At 41.4% G+C, this 22647-nt stretch overlaps 1 protein-coding gene across 1 annotated transcript in view; it reads right to left on the bottom strand.

Moving 5' to 3' along the window:
- Positions 1-22647, bottom strand: part of shank3a (SH3 and multiple ankyrin repeat domains 3a) — a 181033-nt gene that overhangs the window by 5705 nt on the left and 152681 nt on the right. Inside the window, exons 19-28 of the mRNA XM_086298422.1 lie at positions 15029-15104; positions 12611-12693; positions 11399-11523; positions 11010-11145; positions 7130-7210; positions 6923-6946; positions 6432-6559; positions 6119-6224; positions 4980-5506; positions 2787-4882 (exon numbers count right to left, since the gene is read on the bottom strand). Of these exons, the coding sequence (XP_086154548.1) occupies positions 2787-4882; positions 4980-5506; positions 6119-6224; positions 6432-6559; positions 6923-6946; positions 7130-7210; positions 11010-11145; positions 11399-11523; positions 12611-12693; positions 15029-15104 (3382 nt within the window). The remainder of the gene's footprint in view (positions 1-2786; positions 4883-4979; positions 5507-6118; positions 6225-6431; positions 6560-6922; positions 6947-7129; positions 7211-11009; positions 11146-11398; positions 11524-12610; positions 12694-15028; positions 15105-22647) is intronic.

The following is a 22647-nucleotide window of genomic DNA, read 5'->3' as shown; positions in this document are numbered from 1 at the left end:
GACCAAACGGAATGCAACTTAAGAAAACACCAGCATTAAGAAAAACGCAAAAGCACACACAACGGAAATAGGAAAAACGAAAATAGGAAAAACGAAAATGGAAATAGGAAAAAGCAGATTTCCAAAAGCACAAGGGAAGTGTTTCTGGGGAGACAATAACCCGGCGGACCAGTTGCAGGAACCAAAATATGCTGAGAATTGTGCTGGGAGACACTTAAAAGAAGTAGAGGATCTATCGGTTTTGTGAGGAAAGAAAAGATGAGAGGTAAGTGTGTTAGCCTAACTATTAGCCCAAAAATCCGTCATCACGATTATATGAATCATGAGATTAAAACACACTTACCTAGCATGTTTTGGTTCCTGCAACTGGTCCGTCGGGCTATTGTCTCCCCAGAAACACTTCCCTTGTGCTTTTGGATCTGTTTTTTCCTATTTCTGTTTTCTTTTTTCCTATTTCCGTTGTCTTTTGTGTGCTTTTGCAGCATTTTTCTTTTTGCTGGTGTTTTCTTAAGTTGCAGTCCGTTTGGCCCCTTAGGGCCACCGTACCTCTGGCCTTTTTTTGAAAACTATTTCTTTTAAATGTATTGCACAATTTATTTTGTTTTTCTGAGGGAAAAAAAAACACAGATTGTGTAGAAGTCTCAAAAACTGTATGTATCAAATATGATATACTAGGCATTAAGGGGTTGGAACATCAAACTATACTTGTCTAGAGCAACAGTAAGGATTAAATTCTGTGAATGGACATTAACTTGTAGCTCTATGGTGATTAGTTCTACAAAGACTTTCTCATTGTTCTTTCCCAGTCAGCGCTGTAACTGATTCCACTGACTCGTGGATGGAAACATGAAAATGCGATGCACAAGCTTTGGTGTGTGAAGTTGATCATGTCCTTTCGCTGATGTCACCATGATGAGAAGACTATGAAAAGTATGTTTTGACATCTTGTCAATGTAATATCGTCTGTTCATATCTTTCAGCTCCTCTTAGCAGCAGTGAAGTATGGTGGAAGCAACTTCTTCCATTCCCAATATTCACATAGAGAGAATATGATACAAGAAAAAAAAAATCAGAGAAGCTGAAAGAAGGCTGTGAAAGAAAATCCAACTCAACTGCATCTAAAAAAGTGATCACAAACCACAGAGCTCTTTGTAAGGCTGAGACAGATCCACGACTCCATGACAATGCATTTAACATCCCGTCCTGTCAATTGTATTAAATGAGTAGCACTTCAGTGGGCAGCCAATAAAAGATACCATCTGTCCTTCTAACCTCAGATGTTAACTACCAGCCTGTCAAGCCACAAAAATACAACCAGTCTGAAGCCGGTTGCTTTATACTGGAGGAAATCAAAAGAGAAGATCCCACCACTTATGACAACATGACTCTTGAAGACTTTTGACGGGGTCAGACTTTGTCTGGTAATCTCGGCATTAACAGCCTTGTTAATGCTGAGATTGTGAGTGGATGGATTTCAACATGGCACACACCATTATAGTTCAGACAGGTTCAAATACTTGTTAAAATACATCCTTGAACCTTTGAGGTTATCACTGATGATAAAGTCTCTTGTCTTATCAATTATTATCAGCGATGACCGCAAAGAGCAGTGTATATGAGGATGTATTATGCACTATTTGAACAAAGGCTTTGGGAAACACTGGAAGGGGAGCTACTAGCAGGGTCATAGGTTAGAACCCAGAAGTGAGACTGTGCAAGAGATGAGGAGAAGCTTTCAGGAAGTACGTGCCTCCAAGCCCCGTTACCTTGTTTGCACCAACGGATAATCTACTACACACACTCACACACATATACACACACACACACACACACCACTAGCTTATCAACTGCTACCGTCTACTCTTACCAACACAGAACACTTAACAGGAAGCAAAGGAGTACAGCTGTAACTATGGAAACAAGGAGCCATCAACTGTAGTACTACTGTACTGTATCTCTAAAAACAATCATTTCTTGAAAAACATTGTGGTGTAGTAATACTTCAATTGTCTTTTTTAATGATTCTTGAGGGACTGTACAAGTGTCAGTGAGGGAATCAGCTGATGCAAACAAGGTAACAAATAACAGTACAAAGAATATTAATGAAAAAAAAGATGTATATAAGTACTGTTCTCCTTCAATGGGCTGATAGACTCGTTATGTAAAATATATTTAAAAAAAGCTTTGGTTTACCCTAGAGTCTATAACCTTAAGGTTTACTCTCTTCGGTGTCCTCACATCTGCAGAAATATAAAGGATTTCATTGTACTTTCAGGTAAGGTGTGAAAAAAGAAACCCACAGATATCAGACAAAAACACCAGTGTGCTTCAGTTAACCCTGAGACAGCTGCTGCTATGTGAGAAGTCTTCTTCTTACGGATGTTAAAGACCAAAACATGACCTGCTAATGTTATAGGATATATTAACTATGCTGTTCCACTAATATTGTCAGGGAAACTAGCACCAACAATGGTAGTGACCTCTGATATCATTACTATTTACCATCACAACTTAAACAGAAATGTACTAGCTTATAAAAAGAATGCACAATGGAAGATAACAACAGACACTGGTGCAAATAAAGTGATATAATAAAAATGCTGATAAACTAGAGAAAATAATTAACTCAGTGTCAAGAAGTAATTTAAATAAATCAAAAACACACAATGCTTGATTTTTTTTTTACTCTACCACTACATAAAGAAAGGATAAGAATGAAACTTAAAAGGATTTGTTTTTTTTAATTAAAACCCTTTGTTCTCTTACTTTATAAGATCATGTCTTACCTGGCACCTGCCACAGGTGACTTCCTTCCTGGATCAAGTGATGCTCCCAGAGGTTCCTCTCCTAGTGATCTGGTGTCTTTATTTAGCTGCTGTAGTCGTGAACTGAGCTCTCCCATAACAGATGGTTTTGCTCCCTCATCTGCACCCAGCCCCAGTCCCAGCCCACCAAGATTTCCCAAACTCCCAATACCTAGCCCCACTCCTGGGCCACGGGGCTCCACTGGGTCTCCCCATAGCTTGGACCTCCTCTGGAAGAGGTAGCGTGGCTTGGTGGGGGCTAGACCAGTAACTGAGGCTGAACCACCTGGGGGGAGTCCAGCTCCTCCAGCTGCAGCAGCAGCCAGGGCAGCAGCCTGCTGCTGTGATAGCAGCTCGCTGTCAGAGCTCTGCTTCAGCAGAGGGTCCCTGAAAGTGACGGGGCCTTTACTGCCTCCTATCTGGGATTTTAGTCGGGGCTTAGGAGGCACTGGCGGCTTGTCGAGCACAAATGTCTGCCCGTCGGCATAGGAGGTGTGCGTGGTGTGTGTGTCGGCAGGCTCGCCGCTTTCTGAGGACAATGTGGACATGCTGGAAACCGTGGAGACGGTGCTGGTGGTCTCGAGATGGTGGTCTCGCTCTCTCTCGCTGGAGCTGCGCGTGTCAGCTTCCTCCACGCCTGAGTCAGCCGCAGAGCCAGACTCACCCACCGGTGGGGGCTCCAGAGGGTCAGAGGGCTTCCCTGAGACAGCTGCTGCACTGGGTGGAGGCAGGGGTTGAGCAGGCTGAGTGGGGGTCACAGCTGGCGTTGCTAGGGTTGAGGGCGTTTGTGGCGTTGGTGTTGCAGGGGTGGCGGGAGACACAGCAGGCTTAGCTGGAGACACTGGCGCCCCTTGTGCCTGTGCCAGTAGCCCATTAGCAAACTCATCTGGTGGCGGAACAACTCCAATCTTACGTAGCTCCTCTCGTGTTTCCTCATCGCTGGAGGATAACATGGCAGGGGGAAGGGTTACTGTGTACGGATCCACATCCTCCTCTGAGCTTCCCTGAGCCAGACCCTTCTCTTGGACTGGACTGGCAGAACTCTGAGCTTGGAGCTGGGTCTGGGGCTGGGCGACACTGGGACTGGGGGATTTAGCGCGTGGACTTGGTGATTTGCTGGGCTCCATGGAGGCTGGGGCAGGTGTCTGCTCTTGTTCTGAATCCACTCCAACAGCCTGCCCATTACTGGTGGCATGGACCATGATTAGCCCTGCTGTCTTCTGCTGTGATGTATCCATAATACTGATCAACATACTCTTTTTATCCTCTAACCTCTTCTCTTCCTTCCTTTCCTCTATCCTGGCCTCCATCTCCTGCCGGAATGATACAGGTGACGAAGATGCAGCCCACTGTGGCTTGGTGGGCTGCGGGGATAAAATTGATGCTGCGGAGGATCCAACCCCGAAACCCGCTACCTTGGCGCTTTTAGGTGAAAAAGGGGGAGATGTAGCTGCCCCTTCCCCATGTGGAGACTCTTTGGTCTGAGTGTCAATGAATATTACACCCTGGCCTAATTGCTCTTGTTTAGTCCGAGGCTCTGGGCTGCTAGTAGGGGACTGGCTCTGGGAGGTCAGTGCCCTCTCCCTTGCGGCCAGCGCAAGAGCCAGTGGTGAATTGGGGTCCAGAGGCTTTCCTGTAAGTGGATGGATAAAGGTGGTCCCACTAGGTGAGGGGCTCAGAGCCAAGGCAGGGGGAGGCAGCTGTCCCAGCTCTCGTGTCAGCATCCGTTCATCGATGGAGTGAGACTGAGTCAGAGAGGGGGAATCAGAGCTGGTGGTAGATGCCCCCTCCATGGTCCCAACAGAAAGGAAGACAGTGGATTTCCTCCGTTCTTCTAGGCGACGCTCACGATCCTTTACAGCTCCAGCAATTGCAGCGGCAAAGGGGCCCTTGCCCTGAAACATCATCTCTCCTTGAACACGCATACGCTCTCGCTCAGCCATCAGCTGCTGCTGGTAGTAGTCTGCACGGCTGGTGTGTGTGTGCCCGTAGGTAAGTGGGTGTCGTCCTGAGGGTGAGCTCTCTCGCGAGTGGGCAGCAGCTAAGGCCAAACTAGCTTTTTCTTGTGCATCTTCCACCTGCAGTGTAGAGACCAAAAAAATCAGGTTCCTTCTTTTTTTTTTACATTCAAATGAAAGCAACAAAATCAGATAGCATCGATAACATTCCACCTACCTGTAGCTGTTTCACCAGAGGACTCTTCTTTCTTTGGGGCTTGGTAGGTGTGTACAGTCCAATGCTAAACTGACCCACGTTTGCGTAAGGGTTGTCAATAACCCGACCTTTCCTTTTGATTCGCTCAGGTGGAGTAGCAGCAGAAGGACGTGGAATTTCTGTAGGTTCAACAGGTAAATGAGAAGAATCCTGCAGAATGATCATGGAGCGTGCTTTCTTCTGTCTCTCAATGTGTGTGGCCTGCCGCTGAGCGGCCTCGTAAGGCAGGTCCAAGGAGGACGGCTTGAAGCTCGAACGTCCTGCAGGCTCATGGCCCTGACTCTGTGTTCTCGATGGAGGTGGAGGGGGGCAGAAAGCTGGGGGAGGACCAGTGTCTAGATAGTAAGGAGGAGGAGGAGGTGCCGTTTGTGGAGGGGGAGGGATAGGGTGGGGTTGTGAGTGGTCTCGGAGGCTGTCTGTCATAGAGGAACTGCGGGGAAATCGGTGCTCGCCTACAAGAGCAGACAGCCGATCCTCCTCAGTGGCACCTGATGACGGTAAAGAGAGCAAAGAGCACAGATCATCTGGTGATAAACAAGCTCTTGAAAAAGTGCCAAGCTGGTCCACATAAAAAAATGTACTGCATCCATCTGTAAATTTGTTTACTTACATAGATAATATGTATCAGGTGTCAAAAAACACGATTATTAAAGTAGTTTAATAAAACATACAGTTCTATTTTTGACTCACATAGGATTCATTTAATGAGTATACTTACAAAAAGCATAATGTTTAATAATAAAGTTGCGTATTAATAATATATATGTTAAGCTACTTTGAAACAAGCTCTGTGCTACTTGAACAACTGCTTTCTAAATCTGTTCCAGTATCCAGTATTCATATTTACAAATTTTCAACAGTCAATGCCAAGTAATTATATATCCCACACTGTCAACTGACAACATTTGTTAATCAGTCAAGTTTTGACATGGCACATTACGACTTAACAACGAGCTTCAGTCTCAGTATTGCCTAGTCGTTCTCCTGAAACAAATTATGAAAACACAATGAAGCTTCCTCAAATTCTAGTCTCTACTTTAGGTACAATTACACTATCATTCACCTTATTTGAATATGTACAGGATGGGTGATTGCTTTACCAAAAGATTTAGTCCTGGACATGCCCTTTGGTAGTTGTATGTGACCTCTCTCAATCCCTGGATGGAGACCTCCATGTAGAGTCATCCCTTGTCTCTCAAACAGTGACTGCATGAAAAAAAAAAACAAGAAAAGTATCTTAAAATCTTGAAAGCACACCATGACTCCTATAGGTTAATTCAAAGAATATGCATAAATGTGCGCAGCAGTGCATGTCGTGTTGGCCAGGTATTTTTGTATGTGCGCTGAGTTTGTATGTATGCCAGCAGAGCAGCATATGCTGTCTGCCAATGTGCTGTGTGTAGGTGCACTCACACTGATCTCTGCTGGGGTTATTCTCCTGCTGGTGGGCCGTTGTTTGACAGTGGCTGCTCTGTAATCTGCCTCAGAGGGCTGAGAACGCAACATAGACTCCTGTGATGCCAACATCTCATCTAGTCTTTCTGTTAAGAAGAAAATTGGCCAGAACTAAATACTGAGACATAAAAACGCTGTGGCATCTATTCCAAATGTTGATATCACCATAAAGAATACAAAGGCACCTCTAAGATGTAGCTATATGTGTGGGGTCATGCTCTGTGGTACTGTACAAAATCACTACCCTGTCTCAATAAAATACAGGAAAAAGAAAAAAAAGAACGAAAGAAAGAAGCGATAAGTGACAGAAAAGTGTAGACTGTCCACATGGCTCATGTGTTCTTCTGCTCTGCTCATCTGCTCTAATAAGCGGTTCTCAAATTGACACATCATTGATAAATCATCTTTGTGACGTCCAAAGAGATGTCAATTTCTTGTCTCAGACTCACCTCCTCTTCTCCTCCGAGCAGAAGCTTGGTGGGAAAAAGATAGCGTCAGCAGAGGAGGGAAAATGACAAGAACAAGCCAACAGAAGTGACTATTCTAAAAGTTAGGAGACACACCAAGTTTTAATGACAAAGCCAAAGCAGAAATATGACAGAAAAGGAGGGAAAAAAAAGAGTGTCGAGTTTGCATACCACTTATTTGGCACTCACCTAGTTCCTCCAGCTCAGCGGTCATGGACTTAGAGCGCAGTGTCAGGGTGGTGCTGGGAGCTCTCTTGGGTGGTGGCGGCGCTGTGGAGAAAAGGCATGGAGTTGAGGATGAACTTGAGGGGGATGAAAATCCTTTGGCTTTGCGGCTCAGTGCCCTCCTGGCATCCCCGAGACGGCCAGCCCATCCTGTCCTCACTGATTTGATTTGGTCAAATTCGGTTGAACTGGATGCTTCACACTTAGTCAGGACCTTGTTCACGCTACGGTTGGAGCCCAGCTTCTTCATATTTTGCTATCTGTTTGTCAGATGACTTATAAATGTATCAGTCTGTCTTCAAGACTTTTAGTTTTTTAGTCTCTGTGCTGCAAGAATTCCTCTCTGTTGAGGAGCCCATTGGGTGGAAATGTACAGGTCAGTCCTCCCAGTAAACAAAGAACAATAGAGTTTGTCCGCCACAATAGGCAGAAAAAGTAAGAAATGTGTGGAAAGGAGAGGGAGAAAGTCGTCCATCTTACTTTTAATATGCTGCCTGCCTAGAATTTAGCAGATGTGTATCAGACAGAGGCACACATTAATGAACCAGCTTATACAAACATGCATATCCTCCCCCAGAGAAAATTCCTTGAGGGTGCACATAATGACATGTGGGCTGACAGATGAAGAGATGATAGTAAATTCAACAGCTAAGGAAAACGATGCACTGCAGACTTTATATCCCACAGCTTGTGGGAGCCTCCCAATCCTACTATACACACAGGGCAATCGTCCCAGTCAAAGCAGTAAATCATATCTACCAAATCTTAGCTTCAAAAACAAACTATAGAGTTATGGGACTAAAAATAGGTTAGACTAAGCACTGAAATGAACGTAATGTAAAAAACAACGCAGCAACTGATTTTAAAATCATGTTAAACCTGCAGTAACAACACCAATGCCATGCAGTCTGACAGTGAAACCACATATAGCTGCATTCTCTACATGCTATAACCAAGTTTCCCAACAATACCACACGACAGAACTAGATGAGCTCACGCTATCTGAGATAGACCAGCCAACACTCCACTCAATGCACCACTGTAGCGCGATAGATCTCCAAATCCCACAGTTGCCTCAATGCCTTACTAGAGCATAACTATCATCGCTGCCGCCAGCAGCCGCAGATCTAGTGTACATACGCCATCCTGGGTACTGTCCTTATCAAACATCTTCATTTCCTCACAAGCCTGCACATTCTGGTACAGGAGCAGGGAGCAGAGGAGATGGAGGAGGAAGGCGAAAGAGAGAGGAACAGAGACAGACTCAGAGGGAGAGAGAGTTGCTTTTGCTGTAATGTAATGCTTAATTCAAACATGCAGTGTAGTCACCATGGCAACGGTGGCAGTAGTGAGGCCACGCATGGTGCAGAGAATGTGTGTTCGCTCGCGGGTCCGTGTGTGTCTGCATGTTTCTGTGCGTTTGTGTAAAGGTGCAGCACACCAAGTCCCACTGGAGGATATGAGCAGCAGGAGGGGGTGTTCAATATTGATTAGGGTGCAAAAAAAAAGGCATTTAAGAGAAGTTTGAAAAAGGAATGAAGAATTTCATTCCCACCCATGAAACGCCAGATACACCCCATCTACTCTATAGCTGTTTGCACTGTCTGTCTCATCATTTCAATCTGTCTCCACATTTTTTCTTCAGTTGACAATAAAGGAATCTTACCAGTGATTATCTTTACTGTCTACTTTCTCTTTCAACTACTAAATATCTGGCCTTAGAAGCTTTGACATAAGCAGAGGTAAGAAAGCTTTAACGTTGGCTACAGTAAAGCAGCTTTGGAAAAATTGGTGTGCAAGCCCCTCTGCAACCCACATTAATCCCAAATCCTTGCAGTCATGCGGTCTCACTTAACAATTTCATTAATTAAATATTTATAAAATATTAACAAAGTGCCAAACGCATGATGGGGATGCCAAAAACAAAAACAACCCCAAAACAAAGCAAATAATAACAAGTTACATTAAAAAAAATTAACACCATCTCGGGAAAATCCTTTTCACTTGAGTCTAAGAGTAAAATTAAATGATCAATATTATATTTACATTTGTGCACCAGCAAATTAGCCTAGCTTAGCATAGTTAGTGCTATCAGCAAAAGCCCGAGTGTAGCCCAAGTATAAAACCTTTTCATACCTGTCTGACTTTCTTGTTCACTCAGCTCTTTTCACTCACCATGTGTTTATGCACCACTAATTTATTCAGACATTTAAAGCAGAATTAGTAATTATTCAACTCTGGCTCTCTCCTATAGTGTGTTTTTTATCCTCTCTCCCTCTGCTCTGTTCTCTTCCCCCTAAGCTTCCAACACAATCATCCTGGTTCTGCCTGAGTTTTCTTCTTGTTAAAAGGGAGTTTTTTCTTCCCACTGTTGCCCAGTGCTTGTTCACAGCAGGTAGTCTAACTGTTGGGGTTTTCTCTCTAATACTGTTGTGTTTTTATCCTACAATACAAAGTGTTGTTTTGAATGGGCACTATATAAATAAAACTGAATTGAAATTGTAGGTGTAAATGGCACTGCCCCAGTATTTTCTTCAGAGTCAAAGAGGATGCTCACAAAACCTACAAAAAAAGAAAAACTGCTATTTTTACATTTCAGTTTTTGCATGGATTGTGTTTTTGTCATCGGCATGTTAAATAGTGAGATTTTAGAGGCAGACTTTATCTTTGTGTTGAATTACGTGCAAAGACTGTAGCCTCTCATTAGAGACAAGAATAAGAGAGGTAGTGTCTTTTTTAATCAACTGACACCAGGAAGTACAAAAGATTTCCAAAACCTTCAACTTTTACTTTAATTAAATTACGATTGGTGTAGTCAATTGGCAAAATGGCACCATGATGGGAAGTTGAAAGGTTAAAAAAAAAGCTAATAAGTGGACCTTTCTGGGGTCAAAACATGCTAATTTGACTTCTACATGAATGAATGATACTAAGAGACTGGGTTTATTTAAAAGCGACAAGCATGAGAAATGATATTAAGGCAAGAAAGACAGAAAGAGGAAGAAAGAGAGATTAAGAGACCATTAAGCCCTGAGTAGCAGAATTAAGTTGATACAGTACTGTCCTAGTGAAACTAGGTCAAACTCATTTATCACTGTCTGTATCTCAAAAATCACAAAGGACGTGCACACACCACTCTACCATGCATAAAAGCACACACACAGACGGACACGCTGCAGTGTACACAATTCTGAGGTCATTGTGCCAGGACTGTGTGGGAGCTGAGTAATCTGAGCTGTGGTTGACATGGAAACTACATGAATTTACAGCAGGGAAACGTGGTAAAAATTGCCCAGACAATACACACGTATCTCCCTCTGTACACAAAAATCAACATATATGTCTCCATTACCTGATAAAATTAATTTACAAATAACAAACATCGCAACAGGAGCTTCACGTACCATATAAAATATCTCGAAGGGCAATCTAATGTAATCAAGCCATGTAGAATATGTTGTAAATTTATGAATAAGCTTAAAAATCCGTCCATTGTTGCATTAATGGCCTAGATATATCTGAGCCAACGTGTGAATACATTTTGCATATTCAGTGTAGAAAGCTACAACTCCCCCACGCTCTCAACTCTTGATCCCAAAACAATAAGAGCAAAATTTTTTAGTTGTCCACTTTATTCTCCAACTGAAAGGAACAGATGAAAGCGTTTGTCCTTGATACATACCCAAGACTTAACAGAATTGTTTCAAGTGACCAAAACAGTTCCTGAGAATGCGTAAGGTCATGTTTTCTCACACATTCCAGCACAACTGATTAATTTACTAGTAATGTTTATAAAATGCCTACTACTGTGTTATGATTTTGCTGAGTACAAATAAGTATGTACCTTTCTTGCGAACAACTTCCTCAGTCTCTGGTTTGCGAGTGACTGAAACCACCTTCATCAGCAGTCTGTTGCCCCCTTGGCGGATCAAGGATACCACCTGCTTATGACCCACCTTCACAACATTCACCCCATTTACCTGAGAGAAAATGCACCAACAAAGACAGAACAGGAAGCAAGAAACATACAACTTAGTTCCTGTTTTATTTAAATTTTTTGCTTTTATGCTGATAAAAGCATAGTTAAAGCACTATATTCAGTTACAGAGGGAAATTTACACGATTAAACCATACATTTACTTTGCATTTTCATCTGGATCTATGGACATTTACACTTCTTTCAGGAGTGAAATGTATACAAATCAAGATGAATAATGAGGCAATTTTTATCACCTCAATGAGGAAGTCCCCTGTCCTTAGACCGGCCCTCCAGGCCACTCCTTCCACGTCAACAGACTCCAGATACTGAAGGGCAGGGAACGCCGGGGTGGGAGTGAACTCCTCAATGGGCGTCTCAGCTGGGAAGAAATAGTTTTTAAAAAGTTTTAAACCCACGTCGTCAAATAAAGAAGTATTTATAGCTTCCTTTTGCTTCACTGGAAAGTTAGAACAGATCATGTATCACATGCTCCAAATGCTCCTTTATTTTCCTCTCAAGCAATAATCGCAACAATAATTAAAATTTCTCTTAACCAATTTATTTAATGAACACATTAGCACTGAGTTTATTTCTGCTGCATCTAAACAGTGTTACTGAAGCTTATAGTTCCATACAAACATAATTATTATAGCATGACTAAAAAGCAGACATGCAATACTTAAGAATATTTCGGAAAGTGAGCGGGCTTTCATGTACTCCATTTAATGTTGGAGTGAATCCAGCTAAATCACTGACATATGAGAGCTCTCAGAGGACCACTAAGTGAACTGCAGTGTGTGTGTTTAAGGGTAGTGAGGAGTAAAAGACCGACTGAAAGAGAGAGACGGGCGAGCCAAGACCCACGGTGGTGAGTGATGGAGCAGTAAAGCACACTAAGACTCCCGGCAAGGTGTCTGAAAGGGGTTACCATGGTAACCATGCCGAGCAGGGAGGGAGCTGGCACGTGCGTGAGTAAAACGAATTTGCGGTGATGGAGATGAGTAGAGAGCCGATTTCGGTTAAAGTGCAGAAGGTATGATAATATTTTGAGAGGATAATGAACAGGAAGGATGTGAAGGAGGTGGAGGAGAGCGAAGAGGAACAAAAACAAGAAGAGACAAAGAGGAGAGAGGAGGAGAGAGAGAGTGTAGAGTGTTTCTCTACTAAAACTCAACGCCATGTGCAGGGAACAGATGGGACAGCTAGATGACAGCTCAGCCAAGGATGACACCACCAAAGGGGCCACATGCATTCGCACAAACACATACCCAGAAACCTGAGTGCAACTGAGTACACAAACTGAGTGTTGACCAAAGCTGGTTGTGTTGTTGACTCACACGGTAACAATACTGACTGAGCCGTAGTCAGTGACTCAGATCAACAAGCTACTTCTCAGACCAAAACACTCGCACACCTTGAAAACCTTGTGAATGGCACTGGCGTGTATCTGTATGTGCATCGCTCACCTTTGGCTCCCCGCAGGACAAAGCCAAACCCCTCATTTTCTTTCTTCTGTAAAACAGCATTCTTCTCCTCTATGATATAGTCACTGTGAAGAGAGGAGCAGGGGGATAGCAGGTATGAATCCAACATCCTCCTCACACGGACACAAAGAGAGAGGGGCGAGAGAAAGGGCAGGGGAGTAAAGCGGGTCGGTCGGTGGGAGTTGAGAAGAGGGAGGAGGTGGAGGTGGAGGCGCGCACACACAAACACACACACACATATGCGCACACAAAACCGCACGCGCACACACGTGTACATGTACTTCCTCTCTCAATCAAGTTAAAAGCCAAGCAAGACACCACAGCTCAGGTTTCCCAGGTGCCGCACTAGCATTTTAAGAAAGAAAGCAAGACACACACACACACAAACACACTCACAAGTAGAAAGACAGAACATGAAAAAGTGCGCTAGAGAATGAGCAGGTGAGAGAAAGTCCTCATGATTGAAGTATCTATGGGATAAAACCTAAGAGTGAATCAATCTTCTAGCTGATCCTTCAGATGAGACTGCAGCTGTGGAGTGTGTTGAGGGACTTTGTGAAAGAAACTGACAGAGCTGGCTCAGATGTAATACTGTGGCTTGACTAATGGCAGTGGAAACAGTAAGTGAGCAGTTCATAACTGTCTGATTTTTCTGAGAGTTCAGTGGTGAAGGCAGGTAGGCGGTGTTAAGCTGAGGTGCTCATGCATATGTTTTTAAAGCCTGTGAGCAGAAAGTAGAGTTAGTAAAGCAGCAAAGCAAATATCTGCAGTATGGATTGTTGTGTGAGGATTAAATCAAAATTTCTGATGCCCAAAGATGTGAAATGAAGGAAGGGAGTTAACTAAAAGATATTTTAATCATGCCTTATGATAAACGGTAACATAAAATTTTTAATAGAAAGGAAAATTGAAGAAAGGTGGCCTGAATAATGCAATATTCCTTAACTCAAATCTAATAAATCTAATAAATGTTCCATTCTTTTAACAGCACAGACTGAGGGGGACTGCTCACACTTTACACCCTGAACGCCTTTACAAAATCTATTAGCTTTACAGAATTTTGAAAGTTTCAGCAGTATCATTCATCTTTCCTGACAGAAGATGCAGATCTAGAAAGGGCTGTGGTTCAGGTTGCAACTCAGTGGGTGGCTGCAGAGTCATTAGCTTAGTTACACTCCACTTTCTCAGACTTACCCAGAGCTCCTGCTGCTGGAGCCAGGAGAACCATAACAAACCTTTCTGCAGGAAGGAGGTCAAAGATTTGGTTTCATAAAGAGATATGAAACCACTTATGCACTAATTATTATGCACAGGAAAATGAGTTGGTTAAGCACCACTAAGATACTTTGCTTCAGTCCAAACCCTTTTATCTGGTATGCTTCCATCTCTGCTCTATGACACGAAATACTGCATTAATGCAATGTGCTCGCTGTCCTTGTTCAGAACATCTACCCGCCTACATAACTCGATAAAGAAAAAATATTCACTTTTCACATATCAACGGTAAATGTTTCCTCAAAATAGACATGTCCTTTGACATTTGCAATTCTAATATTCTGCAGACAATAGCTCGGATGAAGAAACTCAAGTATAACTCAAGTGTGTGTCCTTCGTGTGCAACTGGTACTTTACTGACTTCAAGGAACTTTAATTTGTACTTCAGAGCCTCTGAACAGAAACAGAACTATGTTTAGTTATAGTTAGCACCCATTCTAAAACAAAAACGTATATGCAGACTATCACAGGTTCACAGCTTTAGTAATGGTAACTCAAAAAGTCTGTGGCTGTGGAAACAGAAGCAACACTTACTTTGACTAAAACCTAGATTGCAAGGAGATGACATTTTATGAAAGGCAAAGGAAGCAGGTCGAAACAATGCTCGTGCAGACCAGCTCTGTGTCTCTAACCGATAAACTGTGGCATTAGAGTGAGAATTTGCATGACAACAAAATGCTCAGCTAGTACATCTAATTTGGAAGAGAGGGATCACTCACACTCTGTACATAATAAATGTCATCTCGAGATTTGGACAGGATAACAAAACTTAAAAAAGAATAAAAGATTAGATTATGAAGAAATTCAAGTGAATCAAAATTGATGAATGTGAAGACAGACATAAATGGAGAGTATGTGCTATGCATGCATAGTGAACACCCTTACATACAGACAGTATAAGAGAGTTATGTAATATCATTTGTGTGCATTTTAGAATCAGAACTGTGTGCACTAGCAGGATCATGCCTTTAGATGGCAGCACCTCTACAGCACAAATGAACTTCACTGACCCTGTCAAGACAAGGAAACCGTGTGTGATATGACCAGCAGTACAGTACAATGAGCAGTACAATATACACTACTAGACAATGCTGTAGGATGCTAGCTCAGAGTTAGAGGTTGTACCTGTATGAGGTGAAGTTGTCGTAAGATCCCACAGTGTAGTGTCTGAACAGTCTCTTAGTGCGGTCCTCCCGTGTCTCTGTAAAATAGATTTAAAGGATTGGTTGAGTGATATACTTTTTGATGCTATAAAAACATATATTGGAGGTAACTGATCTACCTACAAGGTCATATAGACCATTAAACACTTACATCATCAAACTGCCTAAATTATTACTATGATTTAATAACAGATGTTCAAGTGAAGTGTGTTGTCTTAAAAGCCACATTGCCAGTGTATACAGATCTCCGTAAATAAGCTGAAATTAAAAATATCCCAATAATGCTTTACTTGAATATGTTTTAGGAAGTACACAGTTGATTTTTTTAAATCAGATTTAGTCCAGCTAATGACTTTATACAAATCCACAAGATTCCAAAAATGTCAAGGCTGTGTCAGCCCCAGTTCTTAGCATGTTAGTATAAAAATGTCAGTAATAATCTAATTCGATGAGCACAGAGAGGAATTAAGCTACCACAGAGAAGCAATTATCATTAACATGCTTCATTTATCATAGAGTATAATTGTTCTATGGTAATTTTTTGCTTTTGAAACAGTGAAGTAATTGCCTAATTCTGCCCTCAAAGTGTTTCTTTTAAAGGCAAATGTGTTTGATTAGACGCTCATTGAATACTGTGTGTGTATGCACCGTGTGCATGTGGTTTCTGTCACTATATGTGATGTTATCCTATAGGAGTGCTGATGCCCTTTTTCTATCCCAATAATACACAGCACAATACATCTCCACTAAACAGCCGATTGGCTGACTAAACACTGCACGGCACACACAAGCTCTTAATTGGACGAGGCTGTGAAAGCAAGAGTGGTGTTGATGTGAGACACACAGCATGTTCCTATGACTTTGCTTGGCAAACTTGGTCGCATGCTTGCCTCCTGTCGCTTTACTTTCCAATACAGGCAAACGAGAGAAGATGTATATGTGAAAAGGAAAAAGAAGACTCGCAAAGAACGAAAATGGAAAGAGGTCAAAGTGAGTGAGCAGTCTTGAACTGGCTGGCATCTCCAGATCCACTTTATCCTGTCAATCTGATTCACTGTGTGAGTGACCGACTGTCAGCTGAGAACAACTTGAAGCTTTGATAAGTGCATCCACTGACACTTGGTGACACGGCAAAAGGGCAAAAAATGAAAAGGGATTTAGCAGCAGTTAACTTTAACCTCTTAGCCACTGTTTTTACTCTCTGACCTTCCTCTTCATTTTTTATATCTGCGTTTTCACAATTATCTTGTTTGCCTGAATATGCCTGTTTTTCATAATCAAGCTGTGCTCTATGAATCTGAATCACTTTGAATCTTGCAGATTTGTTTCAGCATGATTCCAACTGCGTGGCTTTCTTCATCCTTTGTATGTTAGAATGAGTGTTAATCTGAATGTCTTTTTCAGCTCAGGTGAGAAATGTAATTAAATAAATTCTCTGAATTCTCTGACACCAAATAAAAAGCCCAGTCAACTTAAAATGTATAGAGTTCAAAATATCCAACTAAAATACAATTACTGTACAGTGTACATCTATCAATTAAAGTAAAGGGAAAAGAAGGGTGAGTTGGTATTTTCTTTAGGTTAGAAGGTTACTCTACATCCGGTCTGGGGAGGAAAGACATGGCATTTTGTTAGCACAGCCTGTCAAAGGTAAGTCGTAATGAAAAAAGAGGTGATATTTGGGGAGAAAGTCATAGATGAGTCAGGACTTGTCTTCTCCCACACCTTCAGAGGCTTTCTTTTAGGGCTAGACTCAGCTTTCATGCACACATACACGTACCAGTTGAATATGAATAAGAGTTATGGCTAATGACAGACTTTCATGTATCTTAGGTTCTGTATTTATATATTAAGTGACCACATGATTTGCCTACACACTTATTCACAAGGGCTCAACACAGCAGGTAGCTCTGCATGTTTGATTGGGTAGATTTTTGTGCCAGATCCTTCCTGAGACAAATTCCTTAGGAGTTGCACACACACATTATTTGTGTGTGTGTGTGTGTGTGTGTGTGTGTGTGTGTGTGTGTGTGTGTGTGTGTGTGTGTGTGTGTGTGTGTGTATATAAAAAGTAGGTTGCACTTTGGCCAGATTAGGAAACGGGTCCATGGTCATGGCATTACGGCTGTCATGAATAAAAAGAGGACCAAGAATGGACCCTTGTTGAACACCCACAATAATGACAACATGACCGTAACACAATGATCAACATCAATACAAGCTATGTCTACAGAAAACACAGCATAATATTAATGACTATCAAGGGCTTCAATAATGACGTAATTGAAATCCTGATTGCTCAACGTGTAACAATATTAGACACTACATTTTTGTAATGGTAAACCTTTTTAGACTTGCAGAGTTAATGAATTTTATCTGATGCGTAAGCCAGCAGGGAAGTGATTAACTTGCAATGGATCGAAAATGTAAATTATTTTCATCCAGTGGTCATCGATGTCGTACGCAAAAGCTGTTCCTGCTGGGCACTTGTTTGTTTAGTAATGGTTTAGCTAAGAAGACTGCATTTGTTTGTTTGAATAGTGCTTGAAAGCAACAGATGCAGCATTTGTATTTCTGTTTCTACTAGAGTGTGCGCATCTAAGTTTGTGTGTGTATGTGTGTTTGTGCACCATGTGTACCATGTGATACGGTCCAGAAGTGTGAAATGCAACTTATTCATCACAACTGTCATGTACAGCCCAGGAGCATCTAAAGACAGGGCCCTCATAGCAGAGATAACCTCCAATATACTTCCATCTATCACAGACCCATACACACAAAAGCAGAAAACAAAAGATGAGACACAGGGCTCCACTGTAAACAAAAAGCTATTATCATTTTTATTATGTATTGAATCTATACATATAGATTCATTTTAATATTAAATCTATATGTAGAGACTCAATTGCTCGGTAAGGCAAATATCTTATAAGCCAATCCAACAGCCGCACCTCAGTGCATTTAGGGATGCTGACATGGTCAAGACAACCTGCTCTAACCAATTCTAACCTGCTTTAGTTGTAACAAAACATCATAGAAAGCAAATGTGATTTCAGTTCATTTTAAATGTGGATTGGTTATTGGTGCCAGATGGGCTACTGGGATTTTTCCCACGCAACTATCTCTAGGGTTTACAAAGACTGGTCTGAAAATGAGAAAATACCCGGTGAGCGACAGTTCTCTGGGCGAAAATGGCCAGACTGCTTTGAGCAAATAGGAAGGCAACAGTGACTCAAATAACCACTTGTTACAACCAGTGTTTGCAGAAGAACAGCTCTAAATGCACAAAATATTAAATCTTGAAGCAGATGGGCTGCAGCAACAGGAGACCACACCAGGTGCCACTCCTGTCAGCTGAGAAAAGGAAACCAAGGCTACAATTCACACTGTCTCGTTAAAATGGGAAAATGGACGATTAGAAAAATGTCGCCTGGTCTAATGAGTCTCGATTAGATGGGCAACATTAAGATGTTAAGGTCAGAATTTGGGTTAAACAACATGAAAACGTGGATACATCCTGCCTTATATCGTCAGTTCAGGTTGGTGGTAATGGTGGTATAATGGTGTTGGGGTGTTTTCTTTGAGCCCCTTAGTACCGATTGAGAATAATTACACTCCACAGCCTACCTGAGTATTGTTGCTGACCATATCCATCCCTTTATGGTTACAGTATACCCATCTTTTGATGGCTGTGTCACAAAGCTCAAATAATCTCCATCTGGTTTTGTTAATTTAAAATTGAATGCACTACTTTCTCTCTCTGAAGACAAATGTGGTCTAAAACAGAGAGACCTCTGAATGCTTTTTTAATAACAGAGATATAGAGAGACAAGGACATTTTCAGTAGAACAATGTTGGTTTCAAACCAAATTCTACTTTTTGGAGATATCATTGAAATTCAAGTGAAACATCCAGTTCCAAAATTAAACTGTAACGTCATAGTATTAAAAAAACAAAGAAAAAGAAATAGAGGAAGGTCATTTCCCTTTGAGAACATAAAAAAAACTTGACCTCTGAATGCTTTTTAATAAAACAGAAATCAAAAGCGAGGGACATTTTCATTTGAACAATGTTCGACATCTGGTAGCAGAAACACATTTTGCCTGGATTGCCTCTTGAATAAAACAATGTGGGCAAAATTTAAATGGTAAAATTTGGCTAAAGTCAAAGTTCCTTTTGATTTGCCCAGTGGATAGAGATTCATCTGATCTCTGTCACAAACTGAAATGACTTATTGAACTTGCTGCAAAAAGTTTATGGAGAAAAACAAAAACAGAAAGTTTGAGAAGTACTGTAGTACTAGTACTGTTTAGCTTTCAAGCTTTTCACCTTAATAATAATAATAAAAATGATAATGGTAATAATGATAATAATGACAACGATAATAACAATAATAACCACACTGAATGAAATCAAATGTTGTCTCAATGCGTACCTTGGAACCAACGTAAAGTTGAACCATCAACTCTAACAGGACTAATATAGTCTAACGTTCTAGGACAGTAAAATCCAAAGTGCCTACAGCCTGCACTGTTTGATGAAGTCTTCTTCTGACATATGCTCTGTTAAAATATCCTGTTAGTGAAGTCATCTTGGTACAGTAATGCAATAAAGTAAGATTTATTAAACCACTTTCAAAAAAACGTAACTAATCAGGGTAAAAGTTGATAATAGCACTTCTACCCTATAATTTGAGCAGAAATATAGATGTTTTTACTATCAAAAATATATGAAGGGTGGTATTGACTGAAAGTTTTTTTTTGTGTGTTATGAGTGATCATCTGTTGAGATGAAAGCATATTTTACACATCAAGCGATAAGTCACGCTTTCTGTAACACTGTTAACATGCTACATCTTTCCCACTTCTCTATTCTGGACAGACTGCAACACCTTTGCTGTCCTTGTCTGAAGGACGCCAGAGTCCCATCACACATACACGTGGACTCACACACACACACGCGCACAAACACAGTGTCCACGCTGAATGGGAATTAACCTATGCTGTTTTAATACTGATAAGAGCTGCACACAAACATTCAAACACATCCACACAAACACACACACTTATCAACTAAGCCCCATTGACTTTTTAATTCTTCCCTGCCACTCTCCCACTCATGTCTACTCTCCTCTTTCTGTCTCCTCATAATTTTGTTTCTTAACCTCTTAAACCTGGTGTATAGGAGAAGAAAAACAGTGTTTAAAATAAAAATAAAAAAATGTTTAAAAAAAGAGTTGCGAGGAGAAGCTTGTGGAAATCTCATTCTCTTTTGTGCTGTCACACAATGTGTCCGTCACTGCACAGATCCAACAGGGAGTTGCTGGAGCATGCAGGTGGATACAAGGCTAACTGTCCTCAGTATAGTGGACAGGCCAATGTCTTCATTTTCTTTTTCGCTCTTCTTCCTTAGTGCTATCTTCAGTAAGAGTTTTGAAAGAAAGGCGAACGCTTTTATTCTTCATGGAGTGAAATTAGTCACAGTTAATATATAGAAGTGTGAAAAAGAGGAAGGAAAAGAAAACAGCATAAAAGAGAGGCTGGAAGTGGACGCTGTGCCAGTTTAATATTTATCTGCTATGTACATATAAGGGATACACACAAACACTGCTCAAGGTTAGAACTCCAGGGTAGTATTCAAAATGAGAAGTGACACAACTCTCACTGTTTAATGTTGTTTACTGTTGACTTGACCCTGCGAGAGCGACAAATTACAGCTAATAGCTTCATTATTTTATAGTCCATCAGAAGCGCTACGAACAAAAATCAGCTCTTTTTGAGTTTAATTCAAACTGAACATTACATTTCTGTTTCTTCATGTGAAGCACTCAAGTGGTGAAACAGATGGTGGCTTTTATTTCTAAGATACCAAAGCAAAGAGTGTGTTTTGGCACGAAAACCCAGTTTGTGCCACTGACAGCCAGTCATCAACCAAAGAAAAGAAAAGAGAAATCCAACAAACGAAACAAACAACAAAACTTTCATCAGGACAGGAATGATCCTCAAGCATCATTTTAATCCATCACGAATTTAATATAGCTGTTTTGTTTGAGTGCAGCATAAACAGACAGGCAAGTCGCTTTTTATGAGATGTACAGTGTTAAACCAGCTGTGCTCTTATTAGTGATGTGAGTTGCAGGTGCCAAACACACAAACACCAGGGTCCAGCATAATGTTATGATGCCAACAATTTTGCTCCCGAAGAACAATTTTTCATACTCGTAACAGGATACACAGAAGAAAAAGTTGTGTTTTGTTATAATTTTGTTACAGTGATGACATTTTCATGTTAGCTGACTAATATAAAGCCTGAGCCTTTCAGACACCAACAGTATTGCAGGATTCATTTCCTTAGATTTTTTCCCTGTAGTCTTCCGTTTCCTTTAAAAGCCAGTTAAAATCTTTTTAAAAGAATGTTATATAAATAAAGTTTTATTTACTTACTTTACTGTGGTCAAGTTTAACTTGTGCATGGAAAGGGAGTGAGGTGAAACATCAACACTTGATGATAACCTCAGACATTAGCTGCAGTTGACAGATTAGATATTTTTTTAATATTCAGCATCAGTTTGCTACAAATATTGTCATGGTCCTGGGCCATGTTGGCCCAGTATTCTTAGTTTTTGTGTGTTTTTGTATTTTGTTCCCTGTTTATGCCTTGGTTCCTAGGTTATTTAGTTAAGATGTTCCTTATTTGGTTACCTCCTGTGTGCCCCTCTGTGTATTTATGAGCTCTCGTCTCTCCTTGTGTTTTATTCCATGTTTCCCCCAGCCTGTTATGTCCGTGTTCTCCCCGTGCTCTCTCTCCTCCTGTCTGAACCTCTGTGTACTTCCTGTTTTACTTTGACAGTCTCTCGTCAGTATGCGTCATGTTGTGTTCACGCCTGCCCTGTCTCGTTATGATTATCTGTGTCAGCTGTGTTCCCCGTGTGCTCCCACTTCCCTCGTTAACCCTCTGTGTATTTATGTGCATATCTCCATCAGGTCAGTGTCGCGTCGTCAATGTCTTCTCCCCGAACCTGTGTGTCTTTCTGTGTTCCCACGGTTTTCTGTTAGTATTCCCAGTTTAGTTCTGTTCCTTTGTGAAACCTGCAATAAAGCAGTGATTTTGAGTTCAGTTCCTGCCTCCGTGAGTTTTGCGTTTGGGTCCTCATCTGCCTCCACACAGCCGGTTCATGACAAATATGACCTTCACATAGGATTTCTGTCTTCGCCATGGTAGAGTATATGCTAGAACATGTAGATGTGGGCCTACGAAGCTCTGCATAGCACCTATGGTCAACTGAGGCATGCTAGATGGGTGTCTGAAATGGTGCAATAGTAAAAAAAAAAAATGGAACTGGAGAGTGTGGCCAGAGGCTGTTTATGAACACCAGTTCAACAGTCTTTGTTTAGCATGGACAGTCACAGTCTAACAATGCGCTTTGATAAGAATTCGACAATGGCATTGAAATACCAATGATTATAGGGAGAAAGACAGATGAGATCAAGTGATGGCAACAGTATAGGAAAAGAGTTCATCATCAAGTATCCAGTGAAACTTTTGACCATTTTGTTGAGTTCTTGCGAGTCAAAATGCCAC

The sequence above is a fragment of the Aulonocara sp. 'chitande type north' Nkhata Bay genome, linkage group LG7 (assembly GCF_057382095.1).
Source record: "Aulonocara sp. 'chitande type north' Nkhata Bay isolate Kocher_YH1m ecotype deep benthic linkage group LG7, A_spYH_male_GT1.1, whole genome shotgun sequence".
In the NCBI taxonomy this organism is placed as follows: domain Eukaryota; kingdom Metazoa; phylum Chordata; class Actinopteri; order Cichliformes; family Cichlidae; genus Aulonocara; species Aulonocara sp. 'chitande type north' Nkhata Bay.
The sequence above is the reverse complement of the archived record's forward strand: the minus strand, read 5'-3'. Positions and strand labels throughout refer to the sequence as shown.